This window comes from Rousettus aegyptiacus, unplaced genomic scaffold (genome assembly GCF_014176215.1).
Source record: "Rousettus aegyptiacus isolate mRouAeg1 unplaced genomic scaffold, mRouAeg1.p scaffold_m13_p_1, whole genome shotgun sequence".
Lineage (NCBI taxonomy): Eukaryota > Metazoa > Chordata > Mammalia > Chiroptera > Pteropodidae > Rousettus > Rousettus aegyptiacus.
Genome location: NW_023416284.1, coordinates 58,106,863 through 58,127,760, shown reverse-complemented (window position 1 = coordinate 58,127,760; position 20,898 = coordinate 58,106,863). Strand labels below are relative to the sequence as shown.

At 36.2% G+C, this 20,898-nt stretch overlaps 2 protein-coding genes across 2 annotated transcripts in view; one reads left to right on the top strand and one right to left on the bottom strand.

The window, feature by feature from the left end:
- PRKACB (protein kinase cAMP-activated catalytic subunit beta) overlaps positions 1 to 12,555 on the bottom strand; it is a 109,327-nt gene extending 96,772 nt beyond the window's left edge. Inside the window, exon 1 of the mRNA XM_016146092.2 lies at positions 12,294 to 12,555. Within this exon, the coding sequence (XP_016001578.1) occupies positions 12,294 to 12,339 (46 nt within the window). The 5' untranslated portion in view covers positions 12,340 to 12,555. The remainder of the gene's footprint in view (positions 1 to 12,293) is intronic.
- Positions 12,556 to 13,061: 506 nt separating this feature from the next.
- LOC107511591 (60S ribosomal protein L10-like) lies at positions 13,062 to 15,196 on the top strand. Its single transcript, XM_016146096.2, has 2 exons — positions 13,062 to 13,141; positions 14,420 to 15,196. The coding sequence occupies exon 2, from the start codon at positions 14,434 to 14,436 to the stop codon at positions 15,076 to 15,078; it is 645 nt and encodes a 214-aa protein (XP_016001582.1). The 5' UTR covers positions 13,062 to 13,141; positions 14,420 to 14,433; the 3' UTR covers positions 15,079 to 15,196.
- Positions 15,197 to 20,898: the final 5,702 nt, after the last annotated feature.

Below are 20,898 nucleotides of genomic sequence, written 5' to 3'. Positions count from 1 at the left end.
TCACTATGCCTGACTTCAAATTATACGACAAAGCGACAGTAATCAACAGCAGGGTATTGGCAGCAAAACAGACACACAAACCAGTGGAACAGAATCCAGAGTCCAGAAGTAAACCAATATTTATATGGGAAATAATTTTTGACAAAAAAGCCAAAACATACAGTGAAGAAAGGAAAGCCTCTTCAATAAATGGTGCTAGGAAAACTGTAAAGCCACCTGCAAAAAAAAATGAAACTAGAATATTGTCCATCACCACACACCAAAATTAACTCAAAATAGATTAAAGACCTAAATATAAGACCTAAAACAATAAAATGCATAGAAGAAAACATAGGAACTAAACTCAAGGACCTTGGACTTAAAGAAGATTTTATGAATTTGACCTCAAAAGCAAGGCAAAAGCTAAAATAGATGAATGGGACTACATCAAACAAAAAGCTTCTGTTCAACAAAAGAAATTGTCAACAAGGCAAAGAGAGAACCATCCGAATGGGAAAATATATTTGTAAGCAACACCTCTGATAAGGGCCTAATATCCAAAATATATCAAGAACTCATATGACTCATTAACAACAACAAAACAAATGATCCAATCAAAAAATGGGAAGTTGACCTGAACAGACACTTCTCCCTAGAGGACATACAAATGGCCAAAAAATATATGAAAAGATGCATCAAATTGCTAGCTATTAGGGAAATGCAAATCAAAACCACGATGAGATACCATCTCACACCTGTTACAATAGCTATAATCAATAGGACAAGTAATAAATGGCAGAGAGGATGCAGAGAAAAAGGAACCCTCATCCACTGCTGGTGGGACTGCAAATTGGTAAAGCCACTATATGGAAAACAATACGGAGGTTCCTCAAAAAACTGAGAATTTATCTACCATATGATCCAGCAATCCCTCTACTGGATATTTACCTCAAAGACTTGAAAACCCATATCCACAAAGATATTTTGCACATCGATGTTCAGAGCAGTATTATTTACAGTGGCCAGGACATGGAAGCAACCAAAGTGTCCTATGATAGATGACTGACGAAAGAAATTGTGGTACATACATACAATGGAATATCACTCAGCCATAAGAAGAGATGAAATACTGCCATTTGCAAAAACATGAATGGAATTCGAGATAATCATGCTAAGAGAAATAAGCCAGACAGGAAAAGTTGGAAATCACATGGTATCACTTATATGTGGGATACAAACTTAAAAGCAACAAATGAGCAGGACAAACAGAGACTCATGGATATGGACTATAGGCTAGTGGTTACCAGAGGACTATAGACTAGTGGTTACTAGTGGGGTGGGGGAGGAGGGGGGAGGTAGATGGGTTAAAGAGGGTTTAGGGAGAGGGCAAAGTGGGGAAAGGGGATCAAATATGTGGTACCTAAAGAAAACTGGTCTTTGGGTGGTAAACACACAACAGAATATACAGATGTCAAATAGTAATGTACACTTGAAAATTATATAAATGTATTACCCCAATAAACCTAATTAAAATATAAAAATAAAGAGAAGTGAGCAAGATTGGTAAATGACAAGAAAAGATTGGGAACATCTTCCTCATTGACAGTCATCTTCTCACTGTAAGCTCACATGGTGGAAGGGGCAAGGGAACTCTCTCAGGCCTCTTTCATAAGGACACTAATCCTACTCATGAGGGATCTCCCCTCATGACCTAATCACTTCTCAAAAGTCTCACCTTCTAATATTATCATCTTGAGGCATGGGATTTCAACGTATGAATTTTGGGGAAATACAAATATTCAGACCACAGCGGGCCTCAAATGAGTAGGAATTTTTTAGGAGTTTTCCCTAATCCAATGTCTTCCTACCTGAAGGATGAGACTAAGCTCTTCCTACCAATTAAAAGTGATGTAATTTTGATAATAAATAAATGTCAAATAAACGATGTAATAAAAAGAGAGGGAAAGAGGTATCCTCTTATCAAGTAAATCAACTGCTATACCCAAATAATCAATATATTAGAGAAAGTATCTGTCAACTGAGGGGGAAAGGTAGTAAACACTTTGAAAATAGGCTTGAATTTTTAAAAATCATTTAACTATCCATGATTTAAGCTTCCACTAGGAGCCACGAATTGTGCCAAATTCTAGGGATTAAAACACTAAACAAGATAGATACTGTCCCTGCCCTTACAGATCACAATATGTAATGAGAGAAACAGCTGAGAAATCAAAATGGACTCAAAGTCAGTTTCTATTTCAGTCAAGCACAGTCTATTTCCCAAGATGATCTTAGAAATTCTATATGTGGGATCCCATATAAACCTGAGTATCGATCTCAGGCACCTACGTATCATCGTATATTTTATTATAAATATCTGTATGTATCTGTCTTCCAGTTTAAGGACAGGAACCAAGTCTTAACCTTTTTCACATATTTGCATTTACGTACTAGCACAGTGCCTGGTACAAGGTAGGCACTCAATAAGTACTGATTAAGAATGATTAGAAGATTGAAAGAATAACAAAGAAAGACTTTTTCTGTGTCATTCTATCAATCGAACTCTGGTCAATGTGATAACCTCAAGACTATACCTAAAGGAGAATTCATATTCTTCACCAGTTTAACTTTTCTTTGTAGCTCCTACTCAGCTAGAGAGCTGAGCTAGGATTGGTTTAGAGGAATTAAATTATCACCAGAACAGACTCCTGCAACAGAAACTAAGCAATATCTACACAAACATGTTCTCCAAGTTTGTGGTTCACATACCACAATGGTCTGCTGATGTATATGGTCATCTACTTAAAAATAATGTTGTATAGAAATTGAATACTCATTTTTGTAAGTTGGATTCTAAAATAACAAGATCATAAGACAGAATCTTTAATTTTTTGAGGAGAAAGTCCAGATGGAGAATACAGATTTGCCAAGGACTTAAAGGTTTAGATTTAATAGCTGCCTTACAGAAAAACAAAAGGTTCATAAGTCATTGAAAATTTAACATTTTATGACTAGTAGGCAACAGGAAATACAACCTGAAACCATAATCGTAATGTCTGAGACTTGATACCTTGCTATAGCAAGGCTGATAAAGATATAACATCCACATTGGGTTTTCTAAGGCAGCCCTATTGTCAGATATGCTAGTGTATCATTCATCATTGTGAATTGTCAATTTATGCATATTTCTTTTTAAAAGTCCCAAATTTGATTCAGAAACTCATTCACATAGACACAGAGTACTACTGAATATAGTTGAAAAAAACAAATTATTACTACAGGAAACATTCTATATACTATGCTTAATAAAATTCTCATTTACTCATCTAGATCTTACACTAGACTATGAATTACATAAAGCCAACTCTTCAACTCCCATCCCCAAGGAATTTTTTTAACTAAGTAAATGGATAAATTATAACATTCAAATATAAAAATCAAAGATATTCTTCCACATCAAGGGACATAATTTATTATTTGCATTATAGTAATATACTTCACTACTAGCAAGAAAAAAGCCTATTTCTTAATGCTGATGATCCTTTGGGTAGCTGTAAAAGCTAAAGGGGTAATAACCTATAGTGAGTGTAAAAAGCATTAAATTTTCCTAGCAATTGCTAAAAATACTATTTGAATTTATAAACACAAATGTTTTTATCTTTAACACAAATGACTGAAAAATCAGTTAAATATATTTATTCTCTAAGTCTAATTTATCAAGGTTTAACTGTACAACTAGCTTTTATAATTTTTAAGGAATAGCCCATGGGTTCTAGTTTTTCGAATTTAGGTGAGCAAGCCCAATTTTCTTTCTACTACTTCATTTATACACTTCAGTCATGTAGCTCTAATCTTTCTAGATTATAAAGGGCTTTTTGTCTGTTTGTTTGTTTGTTTGTTTTAGCTTATCCTCATATATTAGAGCTTCCATTCTCTTACTCCTATTAGCTGGCCCTGTTCTTACCTTTCCCTAGATCTGCTATATACAAAACATCACAACTACACAGAGTATGCTAAGGGTTTTACGTTAAGAGTACAATGTTTTATGTTTTAGTTCCAGTACACACTGCTGATGACCAATATTCAGATAGTCCCTTTATCTGCAGAACATGAGAGAATCTTCAAAGATAAATACAGTGATTCATAAATTTGTTTCTTAGGTCAAAATGCAGAAACTATCAATCTTTAAATAAAGATAAAAAATTTCCCCTAAATAATTACCTTATATTTACTCAAATCGAGGCTCATTTACCACTTCTCTACCGACATTACTTTGTGAGAACCTTCGATAATTAATTCCCATGTCTTGCTCCTTTATAAATGTATATTCTTTCTTTTAATAAATATATTGGAATCATTGGATTATAAAGCTGGAAGAGACCACATTCTCATTATTGAAATCTATCTTTCTCAATTTTATAGCATAACGTGGAGACATTAAAATACTTGTCCAAAGTGAAGTAATAGAATGTATTAGGAAACGGAATTCAGATTTTTCTTATTTTAATTTCATGTTCTATTATTAAATTACATCTTAACTTTTTAATATCTATTTTCAAAGTCTCTAGAGGAAGAAAACTGATATTTACTTAATGTAATATATGTTAGTACTATATTTTCCATGTTCTTTCCACTATTCCACATGACTCTACAAAGCTCAATAGTTTACAGGCTGCCTACTTTAATTATGAAAGTAATATTTTATCTGAATTTAAATTATTTTGTGTCTTTAAAAGTTAAACTGTTTTCATCAGTGCTCTGGCTTTTCTTATTTTCAAAATAAAAAGTTAAACTTGTAGTAACTATAGTTCTTAATTTATAGAAGCTGGCCTTAAAAGGGGGAGCAAAATGAGTAATGAAATGTGACAAAGATAATCCAGGGCCATTCCCCGCTCCGCCATGGCTGGAAGAATAAAAGACCATCCACATGTAAAACAACCAATCAGATATAATTTCTCAAATGCCGTTAGGTACTCAGAGTTCAATATCACCTCCCCCCTCCCCCCAATCTGCTCTTCCTCTTGTATTCATTTCTGACTCCATTATTGGTATCACAAGATACAGATGCTGAAAACTCGTGATTATTCCTAATTCTTTTCCTCATTCTTCATATGTTATTAGTAAAGTGCTGTCTGCTCATGTTTCTTTTCCAAATTTCCCACATTTCAGATTCTTTTCCTACACTTTTTATCTCTAGCATCTTGATTCAGAGCCTGAAAGCCCCTGACTTGAGTGAAGGAGTGTACTAATGGATCTTCCTGCCTCCACTCCACTTGTTCCACAGTGACTCATCTTTACAATACCACCAAAGTAATCTCTCCAAACTTAAATTTTACGTCTCTCCTTTATTTCAAAGTCTATAATAGGTCCCTGATGTCTATGTGATAAAATTCAAACTCTTTCCATTATATGGTCTCTGTGCCTCTTCTCTACAACTCTACCCTCTTGCATTTAGAAAACTAATTCCTTTTTGTGAGTATGCCATGCTGCATCTTTGCTCACCTCTACATTTTGCTCATTCTGTCCTCTCTTTATTCAGAACACATTTCTCCCACAATCCTGCTGTTGAACATTTACCATTTTCAATGTTTAACTCAGGGCTCGCCTCCTCTTTGAAGTCTTTTTTGAACCTCACCCTCCCCACCCCAGTGTAAATGACCATATTTTCCTATTGGTCTCCTACTGAACGTCTATGAAAACATTTGTAACAGTTTTTGTTTGTTTGTTTGTTTTCCATTAATTTGTTGACATGTCTCTTTCCTCTTTCTGGAATACAGGCATCCTGGAGCAGACACTTTGTCTTCTTCAACCTTTATTCTCAAAGTCTTGCTTATAGTCTGTCCTTTAGAAACTCAATTACATAGAACGAACGAACGAACGAACGAATGAACGAACGAATAAAGGATCGAAGAAAGAATATAACTATACAGGATACTCTTGAAGGAATTTTTTTTTAACTAGAATACTCAAAATTATATGGTACTGACCGGGGTATATTTATCTCTCATAAATTTTACATTTTCCTACTTAACATAATTTTTTTCATTAAAAACTTAAGGTTTATTTTCCCTGAGAAAATCAGATCCATGTCTACTAACATTTATTATCATCTTGATACATAGAGAATTTTATAAATTATACTAATTGCTCTATTAATTTAATGGAATATCAAGATGATTAATGGTCAGCTCATGAGTATCTGACAGGATCTTAATAGCTATCTGGCTTACTTAGGATCTTATGTGCTGCTTCTGCCACTCAGCCACCGCTTACTATTCTAAGCTGACTTTCATGCCTGTAATTATCCTGCTGTCAGCAATGAAAAGCAACAATCTGTCTATATCTAAGTGTAGGACCCTGACCAGGAGAATAAGAAAAATGGTTTCTGAACATGAGATAATTTTATAAAGTAGATAATCTGCATAAAATGAATCACAGAATCACAAATGGAAGAGAGAAAAAGTATTTATCATCCAAACAGTGTTGCTGTTGTTTTGACTTTTTCTTTTTCTTATTTTTTAACCCAAGGAAGATTATTTCTAAATACTTCTGCCAATCCACTGAATTGGGACAAATATCTGCTACTGATTTTACTCTTTAAAAAAAGTTTGTAACTGAAAGTTTTAAAGATATGAGTAAGAAATAAGATCACTACATTTGTTCCTAATTAGCACTTAAATCTACAAAATCTTTGAATAAAAATATATTCACTGAGATTCAGTATTAAAAACTATAAAATTTTAATTCTAGTAGAGCCCAATAAAGAAATTAACTATGTAGTTAACTTTACAGATTATACACAAATCACTAAACTCTAATAATCTGTTCACTAAGTTTATAAATGCTCATTCAGGAGAAATGAATAAAGTTAATTCCTAGCTGAGAAATAAGAAATAAGTTAATTACTAGGTGAGAAAAGATAAATGCAGCATTTTATTGCTCTACACACACTTGTGAGGATCCACAAATTCCCAAGATGATGGAAAGATGTATTGGCATTTTTATATATAAAGACAGCTATGTTCTACATCTGTGTTGTCCAAGACATCAAGTACTAATATGTAAGTTAAAAATTCAGTTCCTCAGTTGCCCTAGTCACATTTCAAGTGCTCAATAGCCACATACAGCTAGTGTCTATCACATTAGATAACATGTATAGGAACATTACCATCACAGCAGAAAGTATGATTGGATAATGCTATTTGAAACCATGATAAACTGCAGATTTCTAAATACTTAAAAAATTTTTAATCAAGTTCAAATAGTAATTTTTTGGCTGGCATACATTTACAAATCAGAAAACATAATTAAAAATAGTAATAATGACTTTACACAAAATTAATTTTATATGGCTTAATTTGAAAGTATACCATATTGAATCTGAAAAGACTTTCAAGGTAATTTAATCCTTCATCCTCATTGTACAGACAAGAAAATCAAATCTAGAGAATAGTACAAGAAAAAAACCGCTCTCATTTAAAATATTCTATATAACCAAATAAAGTCACAATTGAAAACACTTCAGATAATTGATAATAACCTGAAACAAAGTCTAAGCTATGTGTCTTAGAATCACATAGCTGAATACAGAAGCTGTTTAGCACAGTGGTTAGGGTTTCAGGTTCTGGGGTTAGGCTGCCCAGGTTCAAATGTTGTTCCCTAACTAACTAGGTGTGTAACCTTATACCAGTCATTTGGGTTCTCTGAGCTTAAACTTTCTCAACTATAAATGGAGAAATACCTAAACTACTTCATAGGGTCAAAAAGATTACGTGAAATCATTCATGTAAAGCACTTAGGAACCTGGTACATAGTATGCCTTCAAAAAATATAGTTATTATAAAACTTGCATTTTGGTTGAACCTAGTCTACTGGTGATTTTCTTTTATTAATTTCTATCCACTTCATGTTCTTAAGACAGAGAGATACTCTGGAAAACATTCAAAGATCATTATGTAAATACTGGTTACAAGGTGGCTCTACCACTTGCAGTCATGGGAGAATTGGCATCCCAATCTCTACCAACACTTCACCCCCTGGCCTCAAAACCTTTGCCATGAAAGTGTAATACAAAGCCACACAGGCAATCTTTGGGATCTAAAAATTTTTTTAATGAAATAAACAAACAAACAAAAACCCTACTAGGTTAAAACAAATGGCATGTGTTTTTTATGCTGGTGACTGTGGCTAAACTAAAAAGTGAGAGACTGGATAAAACAATTTTGAAAGACAAGAGTTTAAAAATTCTCAGAGAATTATATACTCGCATATTTCTACACCTTTATGATTTTATATATTAGTTGAAGTTTAAATAACATTTAAAAAAATTTTTTTTAATTTCTTAAAAATACACAAAATAAGTATTTAATGGTAAGAGTTATTCTTTCATTAAGTTTTAAGACATATCAATACAAATTTCTAGTTCACTACAGTATAACAGGTAACTAATTTAATGTTATCTCCAGAAACTGTGGAGATAAGAATGGAATCTCCCTAGCTTTCAAGACTTACCACAGAATATGTTTAATTTTAAGTGTAAAAGAATAACTTTTGATAGAGTACATATAACATGATCAAAAGATGGTCAAAGCTAACCAAGACCCTTCTCAAATATCTTTAGGCCCAGCTTTATTCTTCTGGAATATTTTTAGAACTAAGCTCCAGGGTCATCTGTATGAGACATGGTTCAAATCAAACTTCAAATCTCAATCATCCCAATATTTTAAAATCAGCTTTTCAAATCAAACATTTTCCTATTGGTAGTTTTCAGAGTTCTAACTTCACTTTCTATAATGTTAGCACTTATTATATTCTACTTTCCAGTTAACTTTTATATGAACATTTTCTCTTACACTAGATAGTAAGTTTCTTACGCTTTTACTCCCAGGGTCTCCAACTGAAACTAATAAACTTGATACACATTTTGAAAATATATGTATGAACTGATTATTCAGTGACGCAGAATGGAGTCAGGGTACCAGACGCTATTCTTTACCTTGATATCACTAATAGTATGATCTTAACTCCATCTTATTCAGAGGTCAGGCTCTTTGGCTTTGAAACAGAATGATTATACAGGCTGATGTCTAGGAGCACTTGTATGTCTAAAACATAATGCTTTTCTGTATCTGCTGAAATTTAAATAACTACATTCAAACTGTAAAACACACTTTCAAGAGTAATTTTTAAAAAATACACAGAATAGTTAAATATGTAATGGTAAAGTTCTTTCACTACATTTTAAGTAAGATATATTAATAACACTTCTTTGTTCACTACAGTAGAACAGCAGCAGCATGCACCTGATAACATTGCTCCATATAAAAATTACAAATTGATCAACTTGTGACATTTCAAATAATTATCCCTATGAGACATCATTTGCTATTTTCTTGTACCACTTAACAAGATTTATTCGAACTACCATAATGACCTTCAGTTTCCATTAACAAAGTTACATAAAAAGCTGGCAAACATACCTAAGAATTAGGCTGTCACTAACAGTCAAAGCTTCCAAAGGAATTTATTCATAGAAATAATTTAAATATATTTAAATAAACATATAAAGTTTCCTTTCTGTTTTCTGTAAATACGCCAAGATCATCCCATAGCTATGAGTTTCAAATTAATACTGTTTGGGGGTGAATTGGCTTGGTAACTTAATAACAGAAATACAATAGCTCCCCCTTATCCATGAAGGATCCCCAGTGGATGCCCAAAACCATGGATAGTACTGAACTTTATATATACTATTTTTTCATATATATATATATATATGATAGATTGATAAAGTAGACATAGTAAGAGATTAACAATAGTAACTAAAATGAAATATTCTCTCAATATTTTATTGTACTACACTCACCCTTCTTCCTGTGATGATATGAGACAATACAATGCCTACATGATGAGATGAAGTGAGGTGAATGAAATAGGCACTGTGACATAGTGTTAGGCTACGATAAGGTTTACTTGAACACAAGCACTGTGATAATATGACAGTCAATCTGATAACCAAGACGGCTACTAAGTGACTAATGGGCAGGTAGTAAATAGGTTGGACAAAGGGATGGCACATGTCCTGGGTGGAATGAGTGGGATGGCGGAAAATGAACGGCACAAATTTAAAACTCATTAATTGTTTATTTCTGGAATTTTCCACCTAATATTTTTGGAATGTGACTGACCACAGGTAATTGAAACCATAGAAAGTGAAACTGTAGATAAAGGGGGACTACTATATATAGATTACAGAAGAGTCTACTATCTTTATTAAAAACATAAACACTGTACAAGCCAGCACTTGCTAATAAAAATCATTGATATGATTCAATTACCAAGCGCACTTTTTGTAATACTATTAGCTTTAGCTTAAATTAATACGTTTTAGCTTAAATTAATACAGCTTTAAATTAAGAGTGAAAATGACAACACATCAGGCACAAATAATTCTTTACACTGTCTGCATTCTTTACATTTTCTGTACAGTTAGTTACTACATTTGTGCAATTAAAAAAAAGATAATGAAAGTTCCACCTCTACATTGGCTTTTTAAATTTTCCATATCACATATCAAAGTGTTTTCATTGATAATTTGTATGACAGTACAGCCAACTTTTCTGGAGCTTCTGAAAATTAACACCAAAACCTTACTGGTGAAATACATAATCTGATCTCACTACTGATATGAAAATAAATGATTAAATCTTTCCAAATCAATTCTGCTTTATTGATACAGAAAAAAAAAAAGCTATTTCCTTCATGCTAAATTACAAAATTAGCCTAAAATATGTTACAAAGATAGAAACATTAAAAGATACTATTTACAGAAGCTAGAATATATCATCAGGCATTCCCTCAAATGCTGAGATGTAATTTACTCCCTGTGATATAACAAATACCATTTGATATTTGGTCATTCTGAAATTTACAACCTGAGATGAATCTGATAAAGGCAAACCGATTTTTTTTTTTTTTTACACAACAATCTGAAATATATATTGAGGGAGACCAAAGTTTTGCCACTCCAAAGTGTGTCTATTTGGATATTGATTTTACACTTATTAAGAAACAAAGACTCAGAAAGAACCTTTCTCCCTCCTGCTCTACCTGCCTAAAGCAATTCAGATAGAAAAGCCTGCTTAAAGGAAAGAAGCATCACCTTAGCCTCATAATATAAATTAAATGTGGCAGATGGAGAAATCTAGCAAAAAGTCTGTTTGTTAAATCTGTATCTCATTGTTTCTGGGTGACCCTGCAAGAATTTACCAAACGTTTACTCTTTTTCATCTACCTGTAAATTGCTCACTCTTCTTTTTAAATCCCAGATCCTCATCCTCTTCTCCTTTGTCCAAAATAGCATATAAACTTCAACTGCCCCAAACATCGTCAGGTCTTATATCTTATGGCACCCCCAAATATACATTCGTAATCAATTTTGGAGATTTTCCTCTTTTAATCTCTCTAACTAAGCCAGTTAGGAAAAGTTAGAAGGTGGGAGAATTTTTTTCACCCCACTATATACATATAATAGCTAGCCGTACAACTATACAGAAATTCAATTTTCATAATTTTTTACTGTTTGGTGTAAAGTGTGGCGTGCCTGCACTTTTGGTTCTCGGAAGAAAGCCACAGTTTTCTGGAAGCTCTTCAACTCCAAGTGACCTTTAAGTTTTACAGACACTGTAGGAGATTCCTGAATGTCTTAAGAAAAGGCAAGACTGTCTTACTTTTTTTCTCCAATGGATAAAGTTGCTGTTAAGCCTGATACCACATTTTCCATTCCTAATCTGAAAAGGGGGGGGATCTCTAAAACATAGTTGTTCACTCTCACCTGCAGAGAGCCAGACTAGCAGCCCTCACCTTGTGGTAAGGTTGGACTGCATCCGTGATGGAGGGAAAAGAGCCAATTCTGCCCACAGCACTACCTGTGGCTCCCAAAGAAGGGGGGCGGGGGAAGCGCGGGTTGGGATGATACAAGGGACTTCTTTATCCGGACCGTATTTGGGGAAGTGTTTCAGAATGTGTGTGTCCCTCTCGCTCTAGTGAGAAAGGGCATCATGAGGACCGCTTTTCTCCCTCCTCTTTCCTTCTGGCCCTCGGCGCTCAGCCCTCAGACCCGAGCAGGGGAGAGGGAGGGAGGTGGAAGTGGAGGAGGAGGAGGGCAGCTGGTTCCCAGGGCCCCCTCCAGCAGCTTCCAACCACCGCTGCGAGGCCTGGACCATGTCCGCGGCCTCGGGGCACCGACCCAGAGGTGCGCTCGGTGCCCCGCGCCGGCCCGCCCTGCGGGTCCCCAGACCCGGCCCTTGACTCACCGCTCTCCACCTCGCTGCCTTTCTTGGCGGTCGCCGCGTTCCCCATAACTGGGGCGCTGGAAAGAAGGGGTCAGGGAGGGAAACCGGGGCTGGGGCCGTCCCCGCCGCTTCGCAGACTGAGGCAACTCCCGCTTCTGCACGGGTCAGAGCGGTGAGCGCTCCCGGCACTGATGCCCAGAGTCTCGGCGGGAAGACTGGGCCGGTTCTGAGTGCGGGGCTTCAGCGAACTCCACTGCCCAGCGGCGGCGGCGGCGGCGGCGAGCGGACACTCCCACTTCCCCCGCCCCGCCCCCCTGCGCGCCCCCGCGCCCCCGCGCGCGCCGGCCGGGGTCCCAGGCCCTCTCCGCCGGCGGGCGCGCGCGCCGGAAGTGACGCACCGGCCCGGGACATGGGCGGCCGGCCGAGGCGGGGTCGGGTCGAGCCGAGCGAGGTAAGTAGGCTCTGGCGTCCGGGGCAGGCCGGTCCGCGGCGCCCCGAGCCGGATGTCGTCGTCGGGGTGGGGGTTTGGGTGCTCATCCCGGAGAGGTGGGAGGCGGCGTGGAAACCGGTGGCTCTAAGGAGCCCGAGGTCTCAGCCTGGCGTCTCTAGTGCCCTGGAGCGGGGCCGTAGGAGGTGGTGCGGGAGCTCGGGGTGCTTGTTCTTTCGCATCGCCAGGGCTCCTAACTCAAAAGCTGATTTCCGCCCACAGCCCCTGCGCGAGAGAACTGCTCGGACGGGTACATCACTTGGGAAGGGACGTCCCTGGTTCTCACCTCTAGGCCGTTAGGACTGGTCACATCAGTCGCGGAAACAACCTGGCCCTTAATCACGGGCGTGGTTCGGAGCCTCTCTTCGTCTTGCACATTCAGGTATTCGCTGACCCACCAGTTGACTTTCCGGTTCTTAGAAAACAGTCCCGAGCCCTTTGATATTTCCAGTGCAGTTTTCGCTTGCCGTGGTTTGGCAGAATTGCTCTCACGGGTTTTGTTAGCTTTCCCAGGTGGAAAATATTACCGTTTCTACAGAATGTCTATTGATATGTGGCATTGTTTGTAGTAGCTTTCTGGGTAGCTGTTAAACACATTCCATATTGGTAGTGGAGTTTTCAATAATATACATTTTAGAGCACTTAAATTTGCGAATAGCTTTATCGAGTAATTTATAGGGCACTCTTGTTGCATGTTCCTTTCAAGTTTGCGCTGTATTTATTCCATATTTAGTGTAAAAAGATTGTAATTTCTAGAGTGGCAGAGATCACATATATTTATTTTGTGTCCTCAAGGCAGTAGGTGTTTAATGGATACTTGGCTTGAAAGTAAGCCGAGAAAAATTTCTCAGAATTAAAAATAAATTTATATATATATATATAAAATCTTTCATTACTGACAAAATGGAGTGGTACTGTAGAAGTTTGTCAGTAAGCTCTTCCTGCTATTTCTTATTACCAATTCCATTACATCAACTTAACACATTTATATCATATACACCATATTCTTCGGTACTATGTAAATAGTAACTCATTTGATCCTCAAGAACTCTATAAGCTATGTCGCTTTACTAGTGTTATTTTACTAATGAGCAAACTGAAGCACAGAAAAGTTAAGCAACTTACTCTAAGTTACACAGCTATTATCTGGTGGATATGGGATTTAAACCTAAGTAGTTGGTCTCCAAAGTCTGACCTTTTGTTCACAGTGTTAATGAGATACCTGTGAAGGTGCTGAATTGCTTTCTCTCTATTTGAAATTTCTTTGACATGAAAAGATACAAGCATAGTGAGTTGACTTCTTGGGGAAATTTATTATGTTTTTGTCCGAGGTTTCCATTAAACCCAAGTAATATAAAAACAATAGAAGAAAGGATTTGAACTGAGTGTTGTGAGGTTTTGTGTCAGCATTCAACAGTGTAGCAACAGTGTCACATCCTTTCAATCACATTTTGTGTTGTGGATGTGACATTGTGCACTGCATACATAGAAAGTTCAGTAACTGGCACTAAGCCACATATATATCAAATTAAAGACAACTTTTTGATGTACTTATTCTAGAGGGTGTCTTTCTAGAATCCTGGAATACTTATACTCCCCTCATTGGGGTAAGTTTTAAAATGTGTGCCTTTTTACTTCTTTTCCTCTGGTGCCATCGAAGATCCTTGTGTCACCATGGGCCGCCGACCCGCCCGATGTTACCGGTATTGTAAGAACAAGCCGTACCCAAAGTCTCGCTTCTGCAGAGGTGTCCCTGATGCCAAGATCCGAATCTTTGACCTGGGGCGGAAGAAGGCAAAAGTAGAGGAGTTCCCACTCTGTGGCCACATGGTGTCAGATGAATATGAGCAGCTCTCTTCCGAAGCCCTGGAGGCTGCCCGTATTTGTGCCAACAAGTACATGGTGAAAAGCTGTGGCAAAGATGGCTTTCATATCCGAGTGCGGCTCCACCCCTTCCATGTCATCCGCATCAACAAGATGTTGTCCTGTGCTGGGGCTGACAGACTCCAGACAGGTATGCGGGGTGCCTTTGGAAAGCCCCAGGGCACAGTGGCCAGGGTCCACATTGGCCAGGTAATCATGTCCATCCGCACCAAGCTGCAGAACAAGGAGCATGTGATTGAGGCTCTACGCAGGGCAAAGTTCAAGTTCCCTGGTCGTCAAAAGATCCACATTTCCAAGAAGTGGGGCTTTACTAAGTTTAATGCAGATGAGTTTGAAGACATGGTGGCTGAAAAGCGGCTCATCCCAGATGGCTGTGGGGTCAAATACATCCCTAATCATGGCCCCCTGCACAAATGGCAGGCCCTGCACCCATGAGTCTTAGTGCTGCCTTCCCCGACTCTTCCACTAATAAATCCCTATTTCTGTTGAAAAAAGAAAATGTACGCCTTTTTAGAGACCAGCTTTAATAATAAAAGAGTGGTTATATGCATAATGTGTTCTTTAATATGATTTTGAATTCTCACTCTTAATAAAAGGGCAGCTGTTTATTAAATAACGAATTTGCAAAGGAGACAGTTGACAGCGATTAGAGTGGCATACATTATAACTACAACCTGGAAAATGAATAAGCAAAAAATTCAGCTTGACAAAATTTCTCCCTATCTCAATTTAACTTAGTGGTTAAGAAAGTAAATTAATCAAGAAAAAAATCAACAATTAGAAATATCTTATTTTTTCCCTATGCTATTATTTATTTATTGTATTAGTTTACAGTGCTGCTCTGATCAAGGAAAATTATGCTTTTAAGAGTATAGTTTTATTAATAGTTTTTAATTAGCATACAAAATCATTTAGTTGTAATTATCTACCAGTTGCTTTTTCAGTTTTAGAAAAGAGTTCTCTATAAGAATCGTTTAGCATCTGAAATACTGTTTCAAGTTGCTTTTTTTTCACATTCTAGAAGGGGCAGAAATTTCATTAATTGTCTAGTTATTCTTGAATGCTTGAAGATTGGAGCTAGCATGTGGCATTGCTATTGTTTGCCAGTAATGACTTTTCTATAATCTAGACAAATACAAAGATAGAACTATATATTGTTTCCCTAGGAAACCAGCTACAATAAGAAAAGTCATACAAAGAAAAGACTTTGAATCCCCTTCCTAGTATTTTACCTAAGAATATGCAGCACTGTTTAGCAGGGAAAAATTGTACCAGTGGTTGTTGCTTTGGAAATAATTATTATTATATCTTATAGTACTGTTAAAAGCATTTTCACATGCCATTTTTTAAATGTGATCCCCACAACAAATCTACATAAACAAGGTGGGTAATAATAGCCCTGTTTACAAATGAGTAAGACAAAAGAAGTGCAATGACAAAGCCACTCAACAAATACAATCTCAATCCTTGGTAAGAGTGGGTTTTATTATCCTCATTTGCAGATGAGAAAACTAAAGCTTAAGCACAGTCTTGGCTCTCTTCCTAGTGTCAACTCCACTCAGGAGCAAGAAAGTAAGAAGAAAGTAAATTGTCATATATTTTGTGGTTTTTACTTAAATTATCAATTTGGTCTCCAAGTCCTTTTAAAGCACTCTGTTAGAAATACATGTTTTTTCTTTATAATCACTAGGACAGATGAGTTGGAATCGATAATTGTTGGAAAATATGACCAGGTTATTTTGTTTTTATGTTGTAATTTACATCAAATTAAGTGCAAGTGATTCTTTAACAATCATAAGATTATGCTTATTTTGAATGACAGCTAGTAATCTACATAGTCTAGTATTTTATTGTGCAGTATTGTATGCCCTAAACCAGATGATACCACATTAAATATTAGGCAAAGGGCAGACTAATACTTCCAAAATGAGGAAGTAATTTTATAGTTAATAAGTTACAAATCTGTTAAGATAATTGTTTAACTCATTTTAGACCAGTACAAAGTTTTCCTGTTGGGCATAATTCTATCCCTTTTGTTCAATAACAAATTTATTATCTGAAATTCAGTATTCATCTTTTTTGGTATTTCTTTACAGATAAGGAGACAAATAGTTGACTGTGGGTAAGTAACCTGCTCAAAGTCAACAAAAATGAGCTAATTTTAGAGTGGCATTGTGGCTTATCTCCTGCAGTGGAACCCAAACTGAAAACATTAAGAAAAAAAAGGCAAAACATTGAGGGAGACAAAACCAACAACTTTTTTCCTTAATGTGTAATACATTCTCTGAGTAAAGGTATATGTTCTGGATATTCCAATTTCATGAGTGTGTTTTATCAAAACTATGGCTAAATTTCTGCTATTCCAGTTTTGTGCTATGCATTCTTTGATGTTAACTATAGACCAAAAATAATATTAAACTTTAGATCAAAAATTTTTTTTTTTAAATATTTGCTTATAGGGCAAGAGTTTTCATGAAATCTCTGCTTTTATAGTTGAAGTTCATCTCTGACCAAGGTGAATCTGGCCTACTAAATTAAAATTATACTTATGTTTCTGATAGTGACAAACCAGAATGGTGTGTAGTGAAGTAGAAAGGTCTTGGGCGTTATAGTCAGAAAAATCTGGGTTCATGTTATGGTATGGCCACTATCTGTGACCTTATATAAATTGCTCAATTTCCTTTGGCCCAGTTTTCCAAAATGTGAAGTCATGCGGATTAAATTAAACCACTTATGAAAAGCAGCTAGGTTAACTTTTTTTATATAATAGGCACTCAATAAATGCTTCCCTGTGCCCCTCCCCAATAATTGTTTTCTTGCATTTATGTTTCAACAAGTCATTCAACAAATATGATTACAACAAAATGAATGAGTTTCTACTATATGCAAAGCATGATAGTGCACAAAGATGAATAAAATCTATTCCCTGCCCTTAAGTTTTTTTGTGTAAGGCAAGAGGGACACGTAAGTAATTATGTAAAATAAAAGTAACTTTGTACTTTAGTATAAAAACTAATCATTGAGGAAGCATAAAGGGAAGTGTGGTTAAATCATCAATCATATAGTAAATTTAGCATTGGATTTTTCTATCAGGTGGGGAAGATACTTGAGAATTAAGAACAGCATGAGCAGAGGCTTGCATGACAATTCTCCCTAGATCATACTAGTTCAGATGATATGGAAGGATGTTATGAGAGCGGCAACCTTCCCACTAGATTGTAAGCTATTTTGTCATCACTGTATCTGCTGTATCCAGAGTGATATCTGAGGGAAAAGTAAGTGCTCAATAAATATTTGTTGAATGAGTGAATGAATGAATGAATGGATGGTAATTTTAGATTAGATCATGCTCATTTGGGGAAACCTGACATGCCATTTAAAAAATGTGTACTTCGTTCACATGCAATCATCATCGAAGATACTTAAAGAAGTAATCTGATCCCACATTTTATTTAAACTAACTGATAGCAGTGTGATGGATATATTGGATAAACAGTAGTTTGGCAGCGAGCAGACCTAAAAAGTAGCTGTTGTGATAGAAGAATGTGAAATTATTTAGTAGTGTAGCAGTGGTGGAAAAGAAAAGAAAGGGAGACTGTAAGACATTTGAATATAAGATAAACAGAATTTAGTAACTATTAGGGTTCTTTAGCATAATACAAGTGACGGACACCTAATTTAAACTAGCTTAAGGAAAGGCAAAATTTATTGGGTCAAAGAACTGGAAAGTCTAGATTGGACGTGACTTTAGGCTTAGATGGATCCAAGAGTTCAAGGCAATGTATCTCCACCTATCCACCATAATTCTATTTATACGTTGATTTCTTCCAGACAGGCTCTCTTCACATGACAGATTTATATTCTCCCACTTAGCAACTTACAGAACAGTGCCTTGTTTCCCAATATGCACATATTATAAATGTACAATGCATCTATTGATTCTCTATGGGTTACATCGTCATTCCTGTGAAGACAGGCACCATGATTGACAAGGAATAAAAAAGGTGCAGTTTTCTAGAAGAAGTTGTCGTATTGGATAGGCAAAAGAATAGATGCTCTACAGTGAAAATAGAGACTTAAAGCTCTCAATTTTCCATCCTGGGTGACTGGATAACAAAGATCAGGGATGAAGGAGAGAAAACTAATTTTTTAGTTAATGAGAGATGTGTGATTTAGGTCATACAGAATTTGAGTTGGTAGCGTGACATCTATATGGGGATGACAAATAGGCAAATGTAGAGTTAGATCAATATGGGAGTTGTAAATACTGTATAAAGATGAGAGGCAAAGCTGCAGTTCTGAATGATATCTCACAAAGAGAAAAATACAGAGAAAAAAAAGGCAGCTAAAAATAGAAGAAAGGAATCCTAAAAGAAGCCTGGAGTGGTCAGACAAGTTGAAAGAGAACCAGGAATGCAGTCACAGAGGTCAAAAAAGAAAGAGGAGTATCAATTTGATTGACTGCATGCTAGAAATTAAGCAAAACAAGTTTACTGGCAGAATATACAGGTACTTGTAGAAATGAAAAGAAAGCCGAAGAACCAGGCTTGGGGCACTCAGAAACAAAGCAGCTCCAAAATTGTTGTTGCTGCATAATATTTCCCCTGAAATAGCCAATATACTGTTTTCAGTCTTGTTCCTTTTTCCACAATTCAGTTTCTAAGGAGAGAATTTAATCGGCCTACTTTGGGTTAAGTTTGGATTAAGTGTATGCATTGTATCCAGAACAAGGCGACTGTGTAGCAGTCTCATGAGACTCATCAGTGAGGAAGCAGAAATTTCCCAGTTTCAAAAAAAGATGAGAATGGAAGTTAAACACTCAATAAAGCAACAGTGTTCATTACAGAGTATTTATTTTAACAGTGATAATGAAAAGTATTTATCTTCAATGGAGCTGTAATGGACTGCCCCTTCTCCCTTCCAAAAATTGTGGTAGACTTTATCAAGAAATCATAGATTTTTTTTTGTTGTTTTTGTTAAATATGCCAGAAATATTCTGTTAACCTGATGTGGTAGGCAGAATAATGAGTTTAGCAAGGTTGTATGATACCAGATCGTTATTTTAAAATCAATTGTATTTTTATATTTTAATAATAAATAATTGGAAATTGAAATTTTAAAAACGATTTATGATAGCATAAAATATATGAAATATTTAGGAATAAATCTGAGAAAAGATATACAAGGCCTATAAACTGAAACCTATAAAACATTTCTGCAAGAAGTTAAAAAACTAGATAAATGGAGAAATATACTGTATTCATGGTTCAGAAGAGTCAGTTTTGTTAGGATGTCAGTTCTCCCTAAAATTCATTTGTGGATTCAGTGTAGTCCCAAGCAAAATAATTGCAGGGCTTTATATATATAGAAATACACACACACACATGCACATATGTACATATATATATGTACACATATATACATATACATATGTATGTGTGTGTATGTGTATATATATATAATTATGAAGCTGATTCTAAAATCTATATGGAAATGCAAAGAACTTGGAATATCTAAAACCCGAAAAAGAAAAAAGTTGGTAGACTTTTATAAAACTACAGGATATTAGTGTTCTCCAGAGAAATGGAACTGATATTATATGTACAGACATATTTATAAGAGGAGATCTGTTATAGGAATTGATTCACACAGTTTTGGAGGCAGAGAAGTCCCACGACAACTGTCTGCAAGCTGGAGAAACCAAAAATTGACTGTACCTTATACACAAAAGGAATTTCAGGTCCTACACCTGTGGGAGTAGGTTGCTGATAGTGGAGGTAAGGAAATGTAAAACTGGATAGAGAAAATTTTACTGACATGGAGACTATGTCAATTCTACCACCAGCTTTTGCTGGTGTCAATGTGATTTAAGTTCCAGAACTCCAAGGCCCAAGAACCAGGAGCTCTTGTCATCTTAGGGCAAGAGAAAATGGATGTCCCAAATCAAGAAAAAAATTCAATTCATCCTTCCTCCACCTTTTTTTTTATATTCAGGGCTTTGACAGATTGGATGATGCCCATCTACATTGATGAGGGCGAGCAGATATTCTTTATTCAGTCCACTGATTCAAATGCTAATCTCTTCTAGAAAGACCCTAACAGACACACCTAGAAATCATGTGTTACCAGCTATCTGGGCATCCCTTAGCCCAGTAAAGTTGAAACATAAAATCAGCTGTAATCAGAATCTGCTGTTGGTGTAAAGATAGACGATTAGATCAATGGAACAGAATAAAGAATCCAGAAAGAGATCTA